The sequence below is a fragment of the Lemur catta genome, chromosome 22, assembly GCF_020740605.2.
Source record: "Lemur catta isolate mLemCat1 chromosome 22, mLemCat1.pri, whole genome shotgun sequence".
Taxonomy (NCBI): domain Eukaryota; kingdom Metazoa; phylum Chordata; class Mammalia; order Primates; family Lemuridae; genus Lemur; species Lemur catta.
Window position 1 is genome coordinate 14,139,758 of NC_059149.1, and position 25,149 is coordinate 14,164,906.

Genomic DNA, 25,149 nt, shown 5'->3' on the forward strand with positions numbered 1-25,149 from the left:
TCATTATACTGTGAGTTCTATGAAAGCAGGTACCATGTCTGCTTTATTTACCATTGTATCTCCAACACATAGCGTAATTCTTAGAACACAGCGGGCACTCAAAAAAAAAAAAAAAAAAACATCATTGAATGAGGAATAAAAACTGCATTGGGTAAGTACTCTCATTATTTTAATAAAATGGGCTAATATGTCCATTTAAGATCTCAATTTATTCAGCTATGTAGAGGTGTAGTTTGAAAATACTTCATCTTGCTGGCCCCACTGGTTACCATGTATAGGTTTTTCTCCTGACATTTTTTTTTTCCTGTGGATAACAGCATCAGTTGGTAAATGCTGCCCCTTAAAATTTTTGCAAGATGAAGACTTCTTTTCCAATATAAATCTCACAGAACTTAAGTACCAACAAAATACTTATTTAGGAATTAAACAGAATGGTTTTCCTATATTTAAATACTGAACTCTTAATATTTTTTCAGGGTAGTTTTATCAGTACAGTGCAACATGATTATTCACACACAATCCAAGGAAAGCAGGCATGCTCTCATGGAAGTAACCAAGGAAAGAAACAGCAAAGACAGTCAAATAGGGATTCGTAGAAATCTTTTGGAATAATCACTATTGTACCATGGAAGAAAGAACCAATAACAAAATAAATGGTATCTGAAATAACTATGGCTGATGACATATCACAACTTGAGAAGATCCGAGAAGGGGGAAAAACTGGTCACTGACACACAATCGTAGGAAGGGATTCCACAGGATCTATGTCACATGCCCAAGTATAACCCTAATTTAGTTAATTCCTCACATTACCCAAGGTATGGCTGAAATCAGGTCATCTCCTCCATGTGGCAACAGCTACCACAATTATTCTTAGATGTCCTCGGGTTTTGGGGGGATTATTTTGGTTTTAAATGTACTCACAAATTACTTGAAATCTTGGACATTGCCTCAAATACTTTCAAAGATTACGTGGAAAGGAAGAAAGTAATCTGCAAGGGTAAAAGCAATAAATGTTTTTACCTATGTAAATTCATGTCTACTGAAGCCCAGAGTACATGACAAGAACTCTGAAGTCCATCACGACCAGCTCTACCAATCTCCTGGTAATATGTTTCCATTTCCTTAGGAGCACCATAGTGAATGACTTTGCGAACGTCAGCTTTATTAATGCCCATTCCGAAAGCTATGGTAGCTATGACACACTGAGAATAAATAACAACACAGTTTGACAAACACATTTAACAGAACTAAAACCTTACATTTATATCTTTTGGTAAAATAATTTGTTCATTAACTAAAGTCTCTGGCATAAAACTGAATTTAATATAATTTCAACCAATCATTTATAGATTAAAAGATTATCTGCTCAATTTACACATTAAGGATTGGTAAAATGGGACTTCTGTTCACTCTCTATAAAAAGTTGTAAATGAAGTGGTTTTTCTGAACACCTGTGATTACAAGACATAAAAGAGCTTTTAAGATATTTACTATATAAATAAAACTTTTGTATTATTATGAAGTTTCAAATGTCCTTACCTGATTGCAGAGTATCTTAATATTTTCTAACATTATTCTAAAACAGAAGATTCTCAATAAAGATAGTGGAACGAAACATGACACATTATCCCTGCATCTTTAAAAGGATAAAGCTGATAGAATGCCTAACACGTATGAATATACCGAGATAAGATTTACATGGCTATGGCACATTTTAGAGAAGAATTAGTGATAAATACACAGAAAACTAAACAAAAAATATGAATAAAAATTAAAAAGATAGGCAAGAAAAACAACCATAATATACAACATGGCTTAGAAATAAGAAGCATTTACAGAGTAATAATTGTATAAATCCTGTACACTGATCTAAAGAAAATTATTGCAGTAAACCTATTGGCAGTAAAGGTAATTAGAAATGCCTGGACAGGCCGAGCATGGTAGCTCATGCCAGCACTTTGGAAGGCCAAAGCAGGAGGATTGCTTGAGGCCAAGAGTTGAAGACTAGCCTGGGCAACATAACAAGACCCTGTTTCTAAAAAAAAAAAAAAAAAATCAGCCAGACATCTTGGTACATGCCTGTAGTCCCAGCTACGTGGGAGGCTGAGGCAGGAGGATCGCTTGAGCACAGAAATTTGAGGTTACAATGAGCTATTATCACGCCACTGCACTCCAGTGTAGGCAACAAAGATCTTGTCTCTATTTAAAAAAAAAAAAAGAAAAAGAAATGCATGGACAGGGTGAGAAAAGGGGCAGTAAAGGATGTAAAAAGAAGCTAAACTTCATCTTTTATAATGGGAAGTCAATAGATAATGCCTACTACAAAAAAATAAATAAGTAGTAGCAGTATATGCAAATTATGGCAAGATATAATGATAAACACCAAAAGAATCAGCTAAGAGAGCTGGGTGTGGGAAATAGAAGTGGGAAGGCATGAGGAGCTGACGCTTTTCACTGTAAGCACAGTAGAACTATTTGCATGTATTACTGATAAGAATTAAAGTGTCATTAAAAAAAAAAAAAAGATAAGTGCTAAGATGGACCAGGAGTACCAAAGGAAAGACAGAAGGAAGAGAGTAAGGGAGGAAGGAAAATGCTGAACAAGTAAAAAGGAAATATGAGAAAGGTGAGAAAAAAATAAACATACAAATAAATGTAATACTAAGCGAAAGCTCTGGATAAGACTAGGCAATTTTGCTATATTTAAGAGTGAATAAGCAACACAAAAATAATTCTGTCATCATATGATATTAGTTTTAGATGAGATTAACCTATGTTACAGACATTATTTTCAAAATATCCTTATAAACTAGTAGGTATAAAAATACTTTATCAAATAATTTATTCACACCTCATTCCTGAAAGGAAAGGAATTCATGGCAACTTGAAAGGGCAAATGAAATACAAAAGGATACAAAACTAAAAGTTAAGATTCAAAGAAAGACTGAATAGTCACAGACTAAACATACAAGTCTATATCCAAATGTGATTAGATTTGGTTATAAAAATAAGAAAGCATATTTTTTTCTAAAATTATGAAAGAAAATACTAAGAGTCTAAGTTTCACTCTATCCAAGATATAAAGAGCTAGGGAGGTTACTTCTACTTTTAGGCCCACACTAAGGTATCAATCAATGTAAAAAGACAGGAAAGTAAATATCTAGAATTCTGTACGTCAGTAGGCACTCAATAAATACTCAATCGCAAGTAATCAAGTCCAAGTGCACCAGACTATAATACAGATGAAAAAATCTATTTTCCTCATCTTGAGAAAGTGTTTGAGAACTATCAATGCAAATGTGAAGCTTCTGAATTATTTACAAGACAAAGAAGGAGTATGTTGGGCCAGTTGTCAGATAAAACAACAGCCGATGTCAGCCTAGGGTCAAACAATCAATATTAATTTATTAATTTTCATAATGTGGACAAAAGTTTGGAACATTCTGCCATAGAAAAGGAAAATGCAGTACCACATACATATATGTACTTTTCTAAAAATTAGGTGTAATTAATAATCACTGTGAGGTTTTTTTTTAAGCCATTATTTCAAAACATTAATGTTTTCATCAAGCTTTTTATTAGCAGGAAAACCAGATGCACCCAATAAAGTCTCCCATGACAACATAACATGGATAAAGTTTGTACTTTCTCATGTCTTTGGGAGATGTTTGAGTCTAAATGAATAATTACGAATACATCAAGATAGAAGAAACCATTGGTAAGTTAATAGCTTGAAGAGTCATTGTCAAGGTTCTGTAGTAGCAGTTAATAAATTTTATCTGCCAATTTTCAAGCCACTGAGATAACAGAATAAAATGTAAACATTCCAGAATTTGGATAAAATTTCTAAACAGTAGTGATAGCTGTTCGTAACTTTGGAAAGAGGAGAAATAAAGACGAGACGCTTTCAGGCAGGTATGCAGTACAACATGACTATGCACAGTGAACTTCACAGACACTATATATGAACCAGACTTAAGTGGTTTAAACAATGTTGGCCTGGGATGGGTAACAACTACATATGATATGGAGGGCTGGACAGAGAGGAAATAGATGGACAGAAAATGCCAGAACTGAAGTTAAGTTCATCTCTTGAGAGGAGGGCTATTCCATAGGCTTATAGCAACAGAGCATCATAGATATGATATTGATAGTGTAAAGTTTTTGATTTAAACCTACTCAAGTGTCTTAAATTTAAATTCTCCCAAATATTCTCTATGAAACCCACTGAACCAGCCCAATCATTATGGGAATCTCAGCTGTAGCAGTTCACAATGACTTCATCCATACTCTTCCCTTCTGCAGTTTCTCTCCTTCTAATCAATCCTACTTAGTGCTGCCAGTCTAATGTTTCTGTAATATACTATTATCTTCTCAAAAAATTAGAGTAGTACATCATGATAGTTTTCAAACTCTATTTTGTGGCACTCTAAGGATGTAAGATATCTATAAGGGCTGTCCTAGAGATTTGGAGGCTTTTGGACCCTCTTTTCTCACCCATCTTCAACCAAAATTATTCTACTTTAATCTGTTTTATCTATTAGATAAAATTTCATCTAAATTTAAAATTCTGTGGTTAAAGTACTCTGGAAAAACTAGAGGTATATGACATACATTAAGCTCAGGCTGCCTCTTTGCAAGTTTCAAAGCCATCTATAACCTGGCCAACCAATCCATTCAACATTTTTCCTGTGAGTCTCTACAAGTTCCTCCCTGTCTCTAGATCATTGCTTTGCGCCATTCCTACTACAACTCTTTCCCTCCAGCCAGTCCAAACCAGTCACAATTTCTTAGACCCAGTATGCACTCGCATATCAAAGTGTCTTTGCACATTCTAGTCCTTCTTTCTGGAATTCTATAACCAATTCCTTTTCCCTCATTGCCTACTGGTCTGGCACACTTGACAAACTTCTATTCACATATTCAAACTCTATTCTAATTACATCTTCCTGGATGCCTTCCCCCCACCCCCCACCCCGCCCCTCCACTTACACAACCTACCTTGACAGAGCTAGTGCTGCCTCTATGCACCTAAGCACTAGGTACAGCTGCTATTTATACTAGTCTGAGATAGTTTATCCACATACCTATGTCCCACACTACACACTGATTCTCTTTATCAGAGCGACTGTTTTATGCTCAATGCAAAGAAAGTATTCAATAAAGATCAGGTAAATTATCATTTGAAAAATATCCATTTCCACTATGGGGAATAGAAAATAAGGATGATTGATCCTCACACCTGAATTTCATCTCTCATGAACTTATGGTGAGTCTCTTTCCTCTGGACGACACTCATGCCTGCATGGTATGTTCCACAGGATAAATTCAGTTTGCTAAGTTCAGCTGTAACTTTTTCTGTCATTTTTCTGGAAGTACAATAGATGATAGTTGGACCTTCAAATTCCCATTTAGAACTAAAGAAAAAGAAGAACAAAAGAATAAACATATATATTTCAGACCAGTTTGGGTTTTATCGTATTTAATTTTTCCTTTCTACTTTCTAAATAAAAGGCTAAAAGGAGAAAGCATATCAAAAACAATAATATATTTAAATGCATGAAAATTTAAAACATTATGGAGAATCAAATGTAGAAATGAATTGTGGTAAGCCCCAGAAACTCAGTTTTGACTCAGTTTTGGTTCAAATTAAAGTTAAAACCATAAACAAGTTTATTTGTTTTAGCTGAAACCTTGATAAAAACTTATAAACTAGTGATAAAAACACTTTAAGGAATGCAGTGCTCTAAATTAACAACTAGTGTTAATTTACATGAGAGGCAAATATTTACACAGGAATATGCATAAAATGTTACATTGTTTTTATTCTTTTATCATAAAGCTGAGTTTCTGTATGTTTACTAAAAGAGCTTTCATGTAATATTGAAAAATTGCTTTTATAGAACAAATATTTACTAGTAATCTTGAGATTGAATGTTACAGAAAATATCTATTAGAATGTCTGTTGTAGAAACTTATTAAGTGTAACAATTTCCATGTTCTATTTCCATAGAACATTTATTTAGTGGCTCAAAATGTTGCAGGTTTACATAAATGTATTCAATTATGCTGACAATCAATATAAAAAGACTGTACTAGTTTAGATTTATGAAAAGTTTTTTTTTTATTTTAAATGCATATACCCTGTAATTCATGTTAGGATTCTAATTTATAAAGATACTTGAATATCTGCCAAAAGATACATGTACACAGCAAAACTATAATAGTAAAAAAAAATCTAAATGTTCATCATGTGTACTCATACTATGAAATATTAAGCAAACATGTAAAAAATTAAATATTAAAAAAAGTTTATAAAACCTTTAAGAAGGATTATAGCAAAAGCCACTGAAAACCTAAGCAGAGGAAAAAAGGCAATAATTTCACTGCAAGAGTCTTACTGAATAACACACTGAAAGCAGCTTCTGATTATAACCAAATGGGTTTCAATATCCAAAATTTACAGTAAATAACTTAATGGAGTGAGCAAAAAATATATATATTTTTTTACTATACACAAATCTTATTTTAAAAACTTTTCAAAGAAAAACAAACTGCTCACCAAAACCTGGATATCTTATACAAATAAGGCCCTAATTTAAGAAGGCACAGTATATGGAAAGATAGCCAAGATATCTTAAATGAAAAAAGAAAATGGCAGAAGAAATGGATATACTATGAAACTATTTCTGCATAAACTTAACAACAACAAAAAACTGGGAGTGTGCATCTACACAGTAGTAGAGTCAGAGAAAAGAAGTCTATACAGCTAACTGCCAGAATACCAACAGTGATTTTAACTGAAAAATGGGACTGAAAGACTGAATTACTTTCCAATTTATATGCATCAGTATTGCTGCATGCATTTGTTGAAACTTTGATAAAAATTTATAAATTATTGATACAAATACTTTTGGGAAGGCAATACACTAGATTAACAATTAGTCTTAATTTATGTAAGAAAGGTAAGTGATTATTTACATAGAAGTATGCATAAAATTTGTTACACTGTTCTTATTCTGTCTTATCAGAAAGTTAAGTTTCTACGTGTTTACTAAAAAGCAAGAGTTAGGCCAGGCGTGTTGGCTCACATGTGTATCCTAGCACTTTAGGAGGCTAAGGTGGGATTCACTTGAGGCCAGGAGTTTGAGACCAGCCTGAGCAATGTAGCGAGAGTCCCATCTCTACAAAAAATAAAAAAAATTAGCAAGACATGGTGGCACTACTCGGGAGGCTGAGGCAGGAGGATTGCTTGAGCCCAGGAGTTTGAGGTTGCAGTGAGCTATGATGATGCCACTGCACTCTAGCCCAGGCAACAAAGCAAGACCCGGTCTCAAACCAATTAAATAAAAAGCAAGAGCTTTCTTATATTACGTTTATTTGTCAATTATTAAGAATGTATGTCCTGTTCAAGCAACAGGAGTTATAATTTGTGAATTATAAATTAAAAATAAGGCATAAAATACCACCTGCAGAAGTTGCTTTGGAGTATTAAAATATTAGACTAGTTTCTGCTTTCAAAAATAGACTTTGTCCTCAGTCACTGAATTAATCATAATAACACCAGATTTGACTTGAACCAAAGCTAGGTAGAATTTGAAACATGTCAAACATGCATTAGAATAGGAAATAAAATTTTAAAAAAGAAGGAAATCATTACCAAAATGCATCACCATTAAATCCTTACCTCGTCTTTTTGACAAGAAATTGTTTCAGATCCTGAAGGATATTCCCCGTTTTTTTTGCAACTTCTAAATACAGGTTTGGTCGATCAAAACCAGTACAGGTAAACTGAGCATCCCTCAGATGTAAGCAACGTGCAATGTCTTTCTGGATTGGGGAACTTGCAGTCGCAGTGAGTGCAACAACTGGAACCTGAATGAAGTAAAATGGATTTTTTAAAAACAAAGCTCATTAATTCCCAACATTTCTACTGCTTTCTTACAAAGAGACTGTCAAGACAATACAGGAGGTACAGTGTCAAAAATGCAACTTTAAAATTATTCTTTTTTAGAAAAGAAAAAAAAAAACTCCTACTTATAAATTTCTCAGCCTTCTGAATACAAATATTGACTTTTTAAAAATCAGAAATCACTTAAATAAAACACTGAATCCACTGGGTTCCCAAATGCAATTTACCTTGTCATATTAAATTAAGCCTACTTATTAGCTATCTCCTTCTCCATTTCTTATTTTTAACATTTATTACATCTGTAATAGTGCTGATATAAGCAGGTAACATATTACGCCTTATTTTTGATTAATCTATAATTCATATATTATAAACCCTTCAAGTCACTGAAAATCTAACTATATAAACCAATGAGTCTTTTTTTGTCCCTTATATTACTATATTGGTTTATGGCTTTGCAAATCTAGAAGCAAAGTTCCCAATGACCTAGATAACCTCTCTCCAGTTTTACTAAGTTAAACATGTATTATTGATTTCTTAAGCAACCAAGTCATGTACTATTTTCAGTCTAATAAAGACTTCTGACTGGATTAGCAGACAAAGCAGGAGCCACAGCAGGTATCAGGAAAACCATAAATATGCCATCTTTCGAAATTGTAAGGTAGGATAACAACATACCGCTCATAATATATTTGTTCCTATTATAATAAGAAGTTAAACTCAATTATGCTATTATTCCATAACCAGAAAAATATAGACTGTCTTAAAGTTGTTCCTAAGTCATTAGCTGTTCTATCACCAAGAATAAAACTTTCCTAAAAATACTCTTTTTGGGTAGGACACAATGGCTCACATCTGTAATCCTAGCACTTTGGGAGGCTGAGGTAGGAGGATCGCTTGAGCCCAGGAGTTTGAGACCAGGCTGAGCAAGAGCAAGACCCAATCAATACAAAAAAATAGAAAAATTAGCTGGTCATGGTATTACATGCCTATAGTTCCAGCTGCTCGGGACATTGAGGCAAGAGGATTGCTTGAGCCCAGGAGTTTGAGGTGGCAGTGAGCTATGATGGTTCCACTGTACTCTGAACCAGGCAACATAGTGAGAAATTGTCTCAAAAAAAAATAATTCTAATAAAATAATAATACTGTTTTGGTCTGTTATAGATACCGGAAACAGTATCTTCATAAAACAGCTCTTCTGATAACGGATATACTTCACAAACCAGCTTAAGCAATTACCTTATATGTAAATAAAAATTTATGTACAATTTGCCAATTTGAAAGAAGCAACTATTCAGTTTGACTCAAAACAAGATACAATTTGTCAAAACTTGTTATCTACTCTATAATCAATACAGCTTTACTGAATTAAAAATTATCTCAAAACTTGTGTAAAAACAATCAACTTCAACAGTAATTTTTTCAAATAAAAAAATTAAGTCAAAACCAAACTGACCACATAATTGGCCTCATTTTTGCATTCTTCATCCTTAAATTTTGTGACATCATTTTAAAAGGTAAATTCATTGATTTTTGGCTTACAGACAGTTCTCTGAACTTAGAGTACCTGCCTAACGACTTAGACAAGACAATTTATAAGATTAGTTTCTCTAATGAAGCTCTAACATAGATATATGTGTTAATATACAACTATTAACAAATATAAGGCTGAGAATAAGTGAAGTTGAAAAATTAAATGTTCATAGGACATGTACCTTCTCACCCTCACAAAAAAGCATTTTCACCAATCTTAAGTCTTAGTTTTAATCAAACACTTTATAAATGCACTCTTAATAATAAAATCCTTAAGTGCATATGGAGATAAAAACAGAAGTTTTCTGGATTTCAGGCCACAAGCAAAGAGGGTTGGGTTTGTTTTAAGCAATATAATTATGAGTGGACAGGCAATACATTTATGAAAATAAGGAAATCAGCATGAAACATGATACATCTTCAAGATGTTAATAGAAAAATCAGGCAAAAGAGCAGCACAGTGGTGAAACAAATCTGGCTTAGAATCAGACCGCCTGAGCTCAAATCCTGCCTTTGGCACTTACTAGATGTGAGATTTTGAGCTCTTTAACCTTCTGACCTTTGGTTTCCTCATCTATAAACTGACTACAATAACAGCACCAATCTCATAAAGTTGTTAAGATGAAATAAGATAAAACACGCAAAGTGTTGAACATAATGTATGGCATATAGTAAATACTCAAAAACTCTCAACGATTACTAGTATTGTTATTGCAACAACTGAAAAGAATTCTACACGAGAACTCCAGAGACATGGGTACTACTCCCAGGTTTGCCACTGACTTTGGCAAGAGCTCAGTTTTTTCCTTCAAAAAATGAGATGGAGAGGCTACGTGATCTGTTAAGGAGACCATTCCAACTTAAAAATTCCCATTTTGCTGCTAGCTACTGCCTATCCTATTACCTGCTAATAGCAAAAATCTCTATAAAATCACTCTTGGCCTGGCTCCGGGGCTCACGTCTATAATCCTAGCATTCTGGCAGGCCGAGGCGGGAGGATCGCTTGAGCTCTGTAGTTCGAAACCAGCCTGAGCAAGAATGAGACCCTATCTCTACCAAAATTAGAAAAAATTAGCCAAGCATGGTGGCACACGCCTTTAGACCAGCTACTCGGGAGCATCGCTTGAGCCCAGGAGTTTGAGGCTGCACTGAGCTATGATGACTCCACTGCACTCTAGCTGGAGCAACAGAGCAAGACACTGTCTCAAAAATAAATAAATAAATAAAATCACTCTTTTCCTTCAACATTCTAGAAAGTGACAGTTAAGAATGTTGCTTCTACACCTAGAAAATAGGATAAAGTAACAGAATATATTAAAATTAAAGAAACAATAAATTTTCACTTAAGCAACGAACAGAACCTTTTCTCTTAGAAGTATGTGGTACTTTATGACATTTAAAATTTATAAACTAGGGTGAAGCTTAAAAATAACACACAGGCAGATTACGAGAAGAGTAACCACACATCCTCCTTTGCTGGGACGCTTCCAGTTCACACTTAGAGTCATGGTATAATTATTAACAGCTTAAATCCTTTCATTTTCAGAAGCAAACTGGTTTGGATGATAAATTATACTGCTACCTATTTATATCAAGTTCTTAACTCAAAAAATCTATTTAAGTTGGCAAGTCTTGATTTCTTTGGTAATAGGTAACCAAGTTTTATTAAAACAAACCACCAAATGTAAGTTAATCTTATGAGTATAAATTTAGGAAGATCTTAGTCATATACTTGAAGGGTATAGCACCCACAGATTGAGAGAATTCTAATTATTCCATCTGCTTTTAAATTTAGGTCATGTTGCTAATTCTAACTCTGTACTCCATAACATCACATACTTCATTCATTCGCTCATTCCAAACGGTCACAGAATGCCTACTATGACGGGACCTTTGTAATAGTACTGGGGAAAAAGTAATGGAAATAACCAACATGTCTTACGGACTTCATAGTTCCTCTTATTTGAATTTTATAGAATTTTAAGAATGATATGGAGTTTTCTGCCTAGCCGTTCTTTCTCAAGACTCGCTTTGTCTGATTCCCTCCAAACAGGAATCTTTATTCTAAACGGTTTAGTGATCTCTTTGCTATTTTTGAAGTTACTGAAATAACACGGTGTGAAACATTCCAGGTTGACATCAGTCGTCATAGTGTAATTGGAATTAGGAGGAGGAAAAAAGCACCAAGAACAGTGAGAATAATGACAGTCCTACAACCACCAGGTGGCATTTGTCACCACTTAGCTAATAAAGAAGATTCTTGAAAATATCAAGGGAAAAAGGTTTTCTCAGCCTTGCTTGACAAACATCCTGCCCTGGAGGCTCAACAGAAGGAATATGCTTTATTAATCATACCAAGAACTGAAAATGATTCATGACTCCATGGCCAGACATATTAAAAGATTTCATTCAAACTACAAAGTTTAAGAACGGTATAAAACACTTCAAATTCCTTTACAAAATCCTTCTATTAATAGAATCAAAGGCCTAGGAAAGGATTACAGAAAGCAATCTTCCTAGTTTCCAAAAGCTTACTTTAAACCATTCTAAATTAATGGAAATCAGTCCTCCAGGGGTACTGTACCGAGTGACTTTCACCATAGAAATCCCTATTATATGTACTGTTAACACTATTAATTTTTATACATTATTTGCTAACTGGCATATTCAAGTATTTTGTTTGTATGTTTCATTTTAATATCTGATCCAACCAAATCTTTATGAGAAAAGCTAACAAAAAGAAAATATTTTTAAGATCCCTCTCAACTTGCTATCTATAACAAGATTAATGAACAAGGAAATTGAACTAGAAAATCTACCAAAAGAATAACAATTTTAATACTTTCTCTGAGTATACTTGCCTCACTACTACCAGGAAAACTTAAACATAAGCCAACTCTGTTGATTCATTCAAAATTAACACAGTAGGCTAGAGAACCCAGCAACAGACCCACACAAATATACTCAAATGATTTTCAACAAAGGGGCAAAACCAATTTAATAGAGCTTCGAAGGACAGCCTTTTCAACAAATAGTCTGGAGCAACCAAACATCTGCAAAGAAACCAATGAACCTGGACCTAAACCTCACACCTTATACAAAATTTAACTCAAAAATGGATCATAGACCTAAATGTAAAATACAAAATTATAAAAACTTTAGGGAAAAAAACCACCAGGGAAAATAAACAGATTCTAGGGCTAAGCAAAGAACGAATGCATAAAAGAAAAAATTGATAAAGTGAATTTCATCGAAATTTAAAATATTTACTCTGTGAAAGACACTGTGGAAAAGATGAAAAGACAAGCTACAAACTGGAAGGAAATATTTGCAAACCACGTATCTGACCAATATCTCATATCTACAATATAGTTTTTTAAAACTCTTAAAACTAGACAGAAAAAAAAAACACACGTACTCCAATTAAATCAGGCATTTCATCAAGGAGGCAAATTAGCACATGAAGACGTTCAACATCATGGGCCATTAGAGAAATGCAAATTATAAACATGAGATATCACTTCACACCTATCAAAATAGCTAAAATAATAGTGGCAACAACAAATGGTGGCAAGGACGAGAAGAAACTACATCACTCACACATTGCTGGTGTGAACGTAAAATGCTATAGCCACTCTGGAAAACAACTTGGCAGTTCCTTACAAAACTAACCACGCACTACCATAGGACCCAGCAACTACAATTCTGGGCATTTATCCCAGAGAAATGAAAACTTACGTCTACAGGTTGTTTAACCATTCACCTATTGAAGGACCTTGAAATTATAGTACTCAAATGTTCACAGCATCTTTATTCATAATAGCCAAAAACTGGAAAACCACCCAAAGTTCTTCAACTGGTGAATGGTTAAATGAACTGTGGTACCTCTATACCATGCGGCAATAAAAAATGAGAAAACTTTTGAAATACCATCATGCATCACTTAACATTTCAGTCAACAACAGACCGCATATACAACAGTGGTTCCGTAAAATTCTAACAGTGCTGAAAAATGCCTATCGCCTAGTGATGTCATAGCCTTCATAACATCGTAGCACAATGCATTACTCACAGATTTGTGGTGATACTGGCGTAAACAAACCTACTGTGCTGCCAGCTGCCAGTCATATAAAAGCACAGCATATACAATTATATACAGGACATAACAACTGACAATGACAATAAATGACTATGTTACTAGTTTATGTATTTACTATACTATACTTTTTATCATTATTTTATAGCATACTTCTTCTAATTATAAAAAAAAAAAAAATCAGCCAGGCACGGTGGCTCACACCTGTAAACCCTAGCACTTTGGGAAGGTGAGGCGGGAGGATCGCTTGAGGCCAGGGGTTCAAGTCCAGCCTGGGCAATAGTGAGACCTTGTCTCTACAAAAAAATTAAAAAATTATCTGGGTATGGTGGTACACCTATAGTGCCAGCTAATTGGGAGGCTGAAGCAGGAGGACTGCTTGATCCAGCAGTTTGAGGCTCCAGTGAGCTATAATGATGCCACTGCACTCTAGCCTGGGCAACAAAGCCAGACCTTGTCTCAAAAAAAAAAAAAAAAAAAAAAAGTTAACTATAAAACAGCCTCAGGCAGGTTCTTTAGGAGGTATTCCAAAAGAAAGCATTGCTATCACAGGAGACGACAGCTCCATGCCTGTTATTGCCCCTGAAGACCTTCCAGTGGGACAAGATGTGGAGGTGGAAGACAGTGATTGATGATCCTGACCCTGTGTTAGCCTAGCCTAATGTGTGTTTTTTGTCTTAGTTTTTATTAATAACAAAAAGGTTAAAAACTAAAAAATATTAGAAAAAGGCCTATAGAATAAGGATATAAAGAAAGAAAATATTTTTGTACAATGTGTTTTAAGCTTAGTGTTACTACAAGAGTCAAGTTTTTTTAAAAATTTATAAAGTAAAAAGGTTACAATAAGCTAATTAATCTTCAACTTTTTTATTGAAGAACATGAAATGTTTTTTTTTATAAATTTAGGGTAACCTAAGTGTACAGTGTTTAAGTCCACAGTAGGACACAGTAATGTCCTAGGCCATCATGTTCACTCACTGACTCCCCCAGAGCAACTTCCAGTCCTGCAAGCTCCATTCAGGGTAAGTATCTTATACAGGTGTACCTTTTTTTTATCTTTTATACCGTAAATGGCTCCATGAACAAATTTCAATGACCCCTATATGCTTTTTTATAATCCTTTCCCTGAACTAACCTTTGACCTTTTGAGTTGTTTCTCAGAAATGGTCGATTTTCCGCAAGACAAAGGAGCTGGACAGACGTCCTGACAAGATTCACCATCTCCCACAACCTGCCCCCAACGGACAAGACTTCTGCCTTGTTGTATTAAAAAATTCCTTTCTTCCTTGGCAATCCTCAGTGTCTCAATGGCTGGATCTTTGTGCCACAAGCAACTGGACCTAGGCTGAAACTCCCATGTGGTTTTGACAATAATACCAATTTTTACTGTACCTTTTCTATGTTAACATATACAAATACTTACCACTGTGTTACAAGGGCCTACCATATTAAGTATAGTAACATGCTAAACAGATTTGTTGCCTAGGAGCAATAGGCTGTATCATCTACGTTTGTGTAAGTATACTCTACAGTGTTCACACAACGACAAAGTCACCCAATGACACACTTCTCAGAACATATCCCCTTGTTAAGTAACGCATGACTGTACACCACAACTTGGATGGATCTCAAGAGAATTACGCTGAGTGAAAAAAACTAATTCCAAAAGATGACAAACTGTATGATTCCATTTATGTAACATTCTTGAAATTAGGCAACTGTAGAGATGGAGACCAGATCAGTGGTTGCCAGGGGATAGGGTTGCGGGTGGGGAGGTTGGGAGGTTAGCAGGTGTGGCTATAAAAGGATAGCTCCAGGGAGCTGTGTGGTAATAGAACAGTTTGGTTATTTTGATTGCAGTGGTAGTTACTCAAATTGGCATATGAGATAAAATTGTATAGAACAATACACGCACACAAATGAGTACCTATAAAACTGGTGAAACAAGAATAAATTCTGAATATTGTATAAATGTCGTATGTCTAGCTTTGCTATTGTACTATAGTCATGCAAGATGTTACCATTTGGGAAACTGGGTGAAAGGTACACAGGACCACTCTGTATATTTTTTTAGAACTCCCTATGAATCTATAATTTTCAAAATAAAAAATAAAACAGTGCTAATATTGTAAGTTTTCAAGACATTCATATAAAATACACCATTTATGTAGAACATTCACGTAAAAATTTGCTCTTGTTTAAAATTAAGAAAGTAGAATTTTAATACTAAAAGCCTTAATAAATCCCCCTTTAAAATGGTCCAATTTTTAGGTTTTTAATTATGATGCAAGAAGGGGTGACCATGCTTTCACAGCGTCCTAGAGTGAAAGGACACATAGAGTGAAAGGACATATGGATAAAAGATCACCAAGAAGACATGGGAATGGTTCTAAAGCAGCAGTCTGGAAACCATGGCCCACAGGACAATACGGCCCAAAGCCTATTTTGTTATGGCCCAAAAGCAAAGAATGTAACCCTTTACATTTTTAAAGCACTGTTAAAAAAAGAGAGAGAGAGAGGCCGGGCGCGGTGGCTCACGCCTGTAATCCTAGCCCTCTGGGAGGCCGAGACGGGTGGATTGCTCGAGGTCAGGAGTTCGAGACCAGCCTGAGCGAGATCTTGTCTCTACTGAAAAATAGAAATAAATTATCTGGACAACTAAAAATATATATAGGAAAAATGAGCCAGGCATGGTGGCGCATGCCTGTAGTCCCAGCTACTCGGGAGGCTGAGGCAGTAGGATCGCTTAAGCCCAGGAGTTTGAGGTTGCTGTGAGCTAGGCTGATGCCACGGCACTCACTCTAGCCTGGGCAACAAAGTGAGACTCTTTCTCAAAAAAAAAAAAAAGAGAGAGAGTGAGAGAGAGAGAGAGAGAGAGAGACAGAAAGAAATATGTGACAAGAGACTACATGTGGCCTATGAAGCCTGAAATATTTATTACTGGGTCCTTTCGGAAAAGGTTTGCCAAGCCTCATTCTGTAGCATTCCTCAATGAATTACATGCCAACCTTAGAATTAAAAAAAAAAAAAAAATCTTTTCCCTGCTTATATCATCCATTTGCCCTTTCACAGAGAAGTCTTCAGCTTTTTGGCCACTCCCCAATCCTGAACGGTCCCCTTAGTAAGAATGTCATTTTAAGACATTAGACTTGGCAAAGCTTACCAATGGGAGTGCTGTCTTTAGGGAGCCCAATTTCCTGAATGACGTTCTAAATTCATGCCCCCATTCGGAAATACAGTGAGCCTCATCCACAGCAATAAGTGTGATACCTATAAAAGAGAAAAAACATACAAATGGGAAACATGAAGTTCAAAAAGAAAGAATAAACTCACCTAAAAGAATATTAATTTCTTTACTTAGAATACAATATTACCAAAAGAAGAATAATCCAAATCAAAGCATTTGGTTCATATAAAAATAAAAGCATAAATAATATCAGATAATACCAAAAATCCTTATTAGAAATAGGGAGAGGGGAGATACATGAATAAAAGGCACAAAAAATTTAAATAGGAAGTATTTATATATTCATCCAAACAACATATTTATTAGATTTCAGCTTTCGTCATTATTCCTTAGAGAGATGAACTGCTTACTATGACTTTGTCCCCAAAACTATCACTCATGAACCACCTGCAACAATAATGCCTTTTAAAAAAAGAACTCTTAGGATGGGGAGCTTCTCGGTCAGCATGAAGAAAGAATTCTCAATATAAAGTTAAGATAGAAAAAAGTAAAAGTTTATTTTACTTTCTCTGAGAAAGAGAGAAAAGGGAAAGAGAAAGAGAGAGAGAGAAAAGGGAAAAGGCACAGCACCCAGAAGAAAAAAAGGGGAAATTAAATGCTGGCCCCAAGCAGGAGGAGCTCAGGATTTTTATGCCTAAAAGGGGGAAAAGAAGAAAAATTTATTGCTGTAGAGTGATTAGCAGGCAACAGGTATGAGATGTGAGGGTGTTTGTTTTTCCCTTTTTTCTTCTCCTGGGGACTGGCTTATCAATGTAGTCTGGCCAAACTGGTCTGGTGAATATAATATACTTCCTTTCTGTCTGCTGAGCTCTTTTCAAACGCTGTAAAACCAACTCCACAGGTGCTTAATTTTCAAAGACAATGAGTTAAGACCGACGTGATTAGTCTTAAAGACAGTGAGTTCTTTTTCTCTGTTAGATCATTTATTAGCAAGACCATCCTTTCAAGAACTGTTCTATATCTCTTTGGTAATACCTTCAATTTTATCTCACGGATTAGCTATTTAAAAAGATAAAAAAGAGCACATTTCTACTATAATTAAGTGCATCACTATCCATGATTGATACGTATCATATTGCAGACAGTCCCTCTGAAATACCAGTATTAGAAGGAAGACAGGATGACATCCACATTTCCTAATGTAAAATGGTATGGGAAGAACTGTCTCATTATGGACAAAGTAGGTAAGAAGAAACATAATTTGTCCTTTATTCCCCTAGTAGCATCTCTACTCTGCCCCCACACCATACACATACACTGAAACGGAATCAATAGTGTGTAGTAATGCATTTCAGAAAAGGATTTTACAGTATAACCACTCATTAAAATGTCTTCAGATATTGCAAAGTAGTCACAGTAGTACTTTTGCCCTCAATTACCAAATTAATAACGAAGACAAGAATAACTTTTCCCTTTAGTAGGTATGATGATTACTTGATACTTCTCTGAGTATTAATCATGTTCTGACAGTAGTAGGGTGATTAAAAGCCTGTGCTCTGCAGTCAGAATGCCTGGATGCAGCACCTAGCTCTACCACTTACCATGTGTATTATATTAAGTGAGTTACTTAAGCTTTGCAAGTCTCAGTTTCCTCACAAGTAAAACGTGGATAATATGAAAATAATGGTACCTAACATTTTTAGTTATTCTAAAGATTAAACTAGATCATCCACATAAAATGCTAACATAGGGCCTGGCACAAAAAAAGAGCTCAATTAAAAAAATACTACTATTATTATTATGGTTATTAAATGACCATTATGATGTAAACACTTTTCTAGGAATAGAAAGATTAATAAGATATAATCCATGGCCTTGAGGAGTTTATAATTCCAGAAGTGGAAACAGACATGCAAATAAACAATTACAACTCACTGAGATTACAAACCATAATAGCCCTAAGAGAGCATAGAGGAGAAAGAAAGCAAAAAAACAAACTTACTAAATATGAGCAAAGTAGGTTGCTTGGCATCAAAAATCTCCAGCTACTACTAAATGGCTGGGAAAAGTTCAATATTTACCACTATACTTACTTTGGCTTTAGAAACTAAATCACCCAGATTTCAAATTAAATAGGTTAAAACAAAGACGACAATCTTTTATTTTAAAACTTTTCCTTATTTTAAAACCCTTAGTTACAGGTTTGACAAACTAGCTTTTAATGGAGCTGAACTTTGTCCCTTCGAATCAGTTGAGGCAAGCTTTTGCCAACATTCACTTTAAATGTGCAAGTCCAGGTGTCTTCTCAGCATCTATACATATTTCATTTTGGCATATTTGTCATTCAAGTTTACTTCCAAAGTTAAAAGACAATTACAAGTTTGCTTGGTAAAGAGTCTCCATATAAAATTATGTTTGCTGCGTCTGTTAAAAATCCAAACTACTTAAATAATTTAACATTTACCTAAAAATGACAAATCTGATTAACTAAATGTCAGACTACTATACAAATAACATCCTCAGTATATTCATTTTTGCAAGCATTTTATACAATTTTCTGCAACAAAAGCCAAAGGAAAACATTTCAAAAATAATTTTTAACTAATTTATCCATTTTTATTCATCACTGAGAGTCAACCAAAGAGAACATTTTCATCCATCATAAGCAAAGTAATCTGCTATAATGATTGCAGTGTTCATAATTAATCCATTACAAAAATAAAAATAGAAAGTTGTCACTACTTGTCAAAAGTACTAAGTATTTAGTTACTAATTATTATACTAATTATTAATTTAACACCATCACAAAAACAAAGAAAATACTAAAATGAAACAAAACATACCCAGACTACTATGGATACAAACCCTAGCTTTTGAATAAAACCATGAAATTTATCTATAGGGCAATTGTGCTTAATCCAAAGGGAAATATTCATAAGAACTTCATACAACCTAATAGGAAATATATAAAATTCATTGTCCATTAAAGGTAAAAATATAATATGCCAATAAGGGAATTAAACAGCTGATAAATGCACCCTTTGATAATATATTTAATCAAATGTTAATTTCTGCCCTCATTCTTTTGTTAGATTTAACACATACTAGAAGATACAAGTTTGTTTTCATTATATCATTAGAAAAATTGTTAAATACTTTCCTACAGTTATGAGTAAGTAACAATTAAATGAGATGTTGTAATTTGAAACCTTAACCTATCTGGAATAATTTTAATTCATAATTATACAAACAGACTATCTGGAATTATTTTAATTCATAATTATACAAACAGATCATACAATCTTAGAAAACTAAGTTTGGTTAGTACAACTGAAGGTTTGAAATATGGGTATTTGCAACAGAAGCCATGATTATAACTCTTAGAGAGCTGAGCCTAACCACCAAGAAAAAAGCAACAAATAAAATTTTTTAAGTACAAAAAAAAGGTGGCATCAGCTTTTGACTAATTCTGTATTTACACTTTTCTAGGAAATAAGCTCTGACTTTTTTTTTTTTTTTTGACACCTCATCAAATGCAGAAAAAAGTTTCTATTTTTCGTTTTTTTGCCATCAATCATACTCACTGGTGGCAACTGTGGTTTTCAATCCTGGCTACATACCAGAATCACTTGTGAAAAGCTATCAATGCCACACACCACCCCAGGCCTGTTAAACCAGAATTTTCAAGGTTGGAGACTTACAGTTTTCTAAAATTTGAAAGGTGATTCTCATAAACAACAAGGGTAAAGAACCACTACACATTGATTTTATTTAGAATATGGGAAAAAGGTAAATTCAAATCTCATAGAATCTTAGATTCAACATTCATTCAGCAATACATTTAAAGTGCCTCATTATATGCCTAGCACTACACTAGTAAAATATAAATAAGAATGGTATTTTTTCCTTAAAAAGTTTATAGTCTAGCAGAAGGAAACAGATATATAAACAAGTAATTATAATACAGGAGCCTAATTTCTATGGCAAAACGAATTATAGGGTACTATGGGAAAAGAGAGGAAAAACAGCAATTAGAGACTCAGAGGTTTCCTGAAGGAGATATTTCAAATAAATGTTAACAGCAGTGAAATCCAGTCTCCATCCATAGGTTTAACTTTAAAAAATAACTCAGTTCAGTACGTATTTAAAAAGATCCCTCTTTACCACTTACCGATAGTAGCCTCAAGTTGCTGGAGTAGGCCCAAGTTACCTGAACAGAATTCTGGAGTCATATATACAATCCGATACTTGCCTCTGTAAAAACAAACAAAAAAAAAGAAAAAGACAGGAAAGAAAACAAACCAACAATAAAGAAAACAGTCATCTCAATGAATTACAACTTAAAATCAAAATACTTGATAAATGTTTAAATAATACATTATGCCACTTATGAAAAACTAAATGAATGCTATATATATGTGTCCATGTAGTATTCACATATATTAGTTATCTGATTTCTCTTCAATACGTCAAAATAAAAAGTGACAGTGCCTGTCAGGGAGTATTTAGCATTAAAGTGACATCGAAGCCAGCAGTCTATTCCCCTTCAAACTCAAGTGCTTGAGTTAAACGATCAAGCCTATAAATAAACCTTTCATGGTATTATCAGTCTATCCACATACCAGCCTCTTTCTCTGAGAACCATAACCCACTATCCTCACTCCCCCACGATGAAACCCTTAACATTCATGTTTATTCTACATATTCTGCTCACTTGCCTAACACTTATTGGACCAGGGATAGACACTGTCAAAGTCATGGCACCTAATCTCTGTTCTAGAATCTGGAGGTCTGATCAAGAAATAATCAGTCAGCCACTGCAAGCACCAGGACCCGCAACATGTAAAAAAGAAAAAAAAGGAGTTGTAGAGCAGCCATCTTCTAATTTGTGACTAGAAAAACAGAGAACACTTATTTCTTTAGAGAAAAAAAAAGGAAGACACACAGAGACTACAGATAAAAAGAAAACCCTATTGTATTTTCCATACCCATTTCCAGTCTCCTCCTTAAGGGCTGGCTAACTTTTCAGTGGGTTTCATGACTTTACTCCTAATAAAAAATTCAATATTCACTTAAGCCAGCTTGTGTTAACTTCTATTCTGGGCAGACACAATCCTAATTAAGACAATACTTGTAAGAAAGGCTAGATCTACGGCAAAGTATTTAGAGTCTATTGTCCATTCTACCAAACGAAGATCTAGATCAAGTCAAATAAAATGAAATTTAATTTTCTATATGAAAAAACTTCATAATAGGCTATTCATCCAACAAATATTTGAGTGTCTATTGTGTTTTAGGTATTGTGCTTTCACTAGGAGTCAATCAGCAGCAAAACAGATATGTCTTTACCCTCATGAAATTAATACAGTATTTTAATTAACGTAGGAAACAGTATAAATAATAAACTCTGATATCAAACTATCCAGGTTTGAATCTTAGTTCTCCTTCTTACAAGGTAAATGATCTTAGGCAAGTTACTTAACTTTAGTGTGCCCCATTTTCTTTGGCATAAAACAGTGACAATAATTATCAAAACAGCTAATTCTTCAGATATTTAGATTCAAGGTAAACCCAATCAAAATCCCAGTGGGCATTTTAGTTGAAATGGTGATACTGAAATACTTGTGGAAACACAAAAGACCTAGAATAGCCAAAACAATTTTGAAAGAACAAAACCGGAGCAATCGCACTATCTGATCTGAAGGCTTATTATAAAGCTATACGAATCAGGACACCAATCAAGACAGACAAATAGATCCACAGAACAGAGAATTGAGAATGTAGCAACAGATCCACATGTACGCAGTCAATTTATTTTTGACAAAGGAAAAAAGGCAATTTAATGTAAAAGGATAGTCTTCACCAAATGAAGCTGGGACAATCAGATATTCGTACGTGAAAAATATAAACTGTAAATGATACCTCATACAATATATAACATTTACTGAAAATGGATAATAAAACTAAATGTAAAACTTAAAACTATGAAACTTTTAGGAGAACACAAAAGAAAATCTTTGTGAAGCAAAGATTTCTTAGATTAAATATCAAAAGCAAAATCCATAAAAGAACAAATTGACAAAATGGACTTTATCAAAATGGAAAACAGATGCTCTTCAAAAGAACTATGAAGAGAACGAACAGTCATAAACTAGGAGAAATGTTTGCAAAGCATATATCAAATAAAGGATTTGTATTCAGAATACAGAAATGTCTATAAAAACTCACTGAGGAAAAAAAAGAACAGGCAAAAGATTTGAATAGACACTTCCTCAAACAAGGTATACAGATGGCCAAAAACCATATGAAAAGGAGCTCAACATAAGTAGTCATTAGAGAAAAGCAAATTAAAAACACAATGAGATTCTCCTAGAATTGCCAAATTAAAGATTGGCCGTAAGTGATAAAAGGGATGTGGAATAATTGGATCTCCCATACATTGCTGGTGGGAATGTAAAATGGTACAACCATTCTCAAAATGTTTGATAATTTCTTAAAAAGTTAAACATACGTATTATGATACGACCCAGCAATGCCACTTCTAGGCATATACACAGGAGCACAGAAAACATGTCTATAACAACACTTGTACACGAATTTTCATGGCACCATTATTCATAACAGCCAAGAAGTGGAAACTACCCAAATACTCATGGCTGATGAGTGGATAAACAAAATGTGGTATGCCCATACAATGGAATATTATTCAGTGATAAAAAGAAATTAAGTGCTGATAACATTATGCTAAGTGGAAAAAGCCAGACACAGAAGGCCACTTACTGTATAAGTTCATTTACAGAAATATCCAGAATAGGCAAAGCATAGAGACAGAAAGTAGACTAATGGTTGGAAAGGGGTAGAAAAGAAGAAAGTAAGGAGTGACTGTTTACTGGGTAAGGGAGTTCTCTTGGGAGTGATAAAAATGTTCTGGAATTAGTATAGTGATGATGGGTATGTAACATTGCTAATATACTAAAAGTCACCAGATTTCGAAGTGGTTAAAATGGTAAATGCTATGTTCTGTGAATTTTGTCTCAATTAGAAAAAATCTAAACATATATCCACCACATGATCCAGTCTTTCTACACCTACGTACACATCAATGATAAGAAAACATACGTTCATACAAAGTCTTATATACAAATGTTCATAGCAGCTTCATTTTTAATAACTCAAACTGGAAACAATCCAAATGTCTATTAGGTGAATGGATAAACAACTTGCAGCATATCCGTATAATGTAATCTACTCAACAGTAAAAGGAATGAACTATTAATAAGTGTAACAACATGAATGCATCTCAAAATAATTATGCTGCATTATTTAAACCAGATTAAAAAAAAAGAGCACATAAGATATGACTGATTCTTTTTACATATAATTTTAGAAAACATCAGCTAATCTAGTGATAGAAAGCAGAATAGCAGTTACCTTGTACCTGGGGTTAAAAAAAAAAAAAGGAAACTTTGGGGATGAGGAATATGTTCATTATCAGGATTGTAGCGATAATTTCGTGGTTGTACAAATATGTCAAAACTTACTAATTACACATTTTCAGTATGTAAAATTTACTATACGTCAATTACACCTCAATAAAGGTGATTAAAATGTTTAGGAAAAAAAAGAAAATATATGTTCACAAAAAGACTTTTATAGGAATGTTTACCGCAGCTTTATTAATAATAGCCCAAAACTGGAAATAGTCTAGGTATTGGTCAGTAAGGGAATATAAAAACTGTGTTATATTCAAATAGTAAAATATCACTCAGATATTTTTTTAAAACTACTGATATATGTGATAACATGGAGTAAGCTCAAAAACATTATATTGAATAAAAGAAGTCTTACACAAAAGAGCCCATATTGTATGATTCCATTTATATGAAATCCTGGAAAAAATTAGAATAGTGGTTTGCCTCGGGATGGAAGATGGAAGGACAGACTGGGAAGGGACATGAAGGAACTTTCTAGAGTGACAGTAATATTCTACACCTTATTAGAGATTTTGTTTACATATTTATATGCATCTATCAAAACTCAGTAAACACATGTATGTCTTGTATATATTAATATACATAGGGGTAACTGTTTAATGGGTATGGGAGTTGTTTTGGGAGTGATGAAAATGTTCTGGAATTAGAACACGCATTTATATGTACATATATATTAATACATACACAGATATTTTTTGTGTATCCAAGATGATATTCTTCTTAGGAATTACATCATGACAGAATTGGTAGGGCAACAGATCTAGAATCCAGTCCCTGCTCGGCCACAAATTCATAAGTACTTTGGGCAAATTACTTATCTCTGGGCCTCAGTTTTCTCATCTATAAAATGAGACAAATCTAGATATTCTCAAAGTGCTCCTCCAAAACCAAAATTTTTTTAATTCCAAGGCTACAATGCTAATCT

General features: G+C 34.1%; 1 protein-coding gene across 6 annotated transcripts in view; it reads right to left on the reverse strand.

Annotated features, from left to right (window-relative positions):
• Positions 1 to 25,149, reverse strand: part of WRN (WRN RecQ like helicase) — a 99,564-nt gene that overhangs the window by 31,485 nt on the left and 42,930 nt on the right. For all 6 annotated transcript variants that reach the window (XM_045535454.1, XM_045535455.1, XM_045535453.1 and 3 more), the window contains 5 exons: positions 20,903 to 20,985; positions 16,708 to 16,814; positions 7,691 to 7,878; positions 5,246 to 5,420; positions 1,024 to 1,205 (listed from right to left, as the gene is read on the reverse strand). In XM_045535454.1, coding sequence (XP_045391410.1) covers positions 1,024 to 1,205; positions 5,246 to 5,420; positions 7,691 to 7,878; positions 16,708 to 16,814; positions 20,903 to 20,985 — 735 coding nt within the window. The remainder of the gene's footprint in view (positions 1 to 1,023; positions 1,206 to 5,245; positions 5,421 to 7,690; positions 7,879 to 16,707; positions 16,815 to 20,902; positions 20,986 to 25,149) is intronic.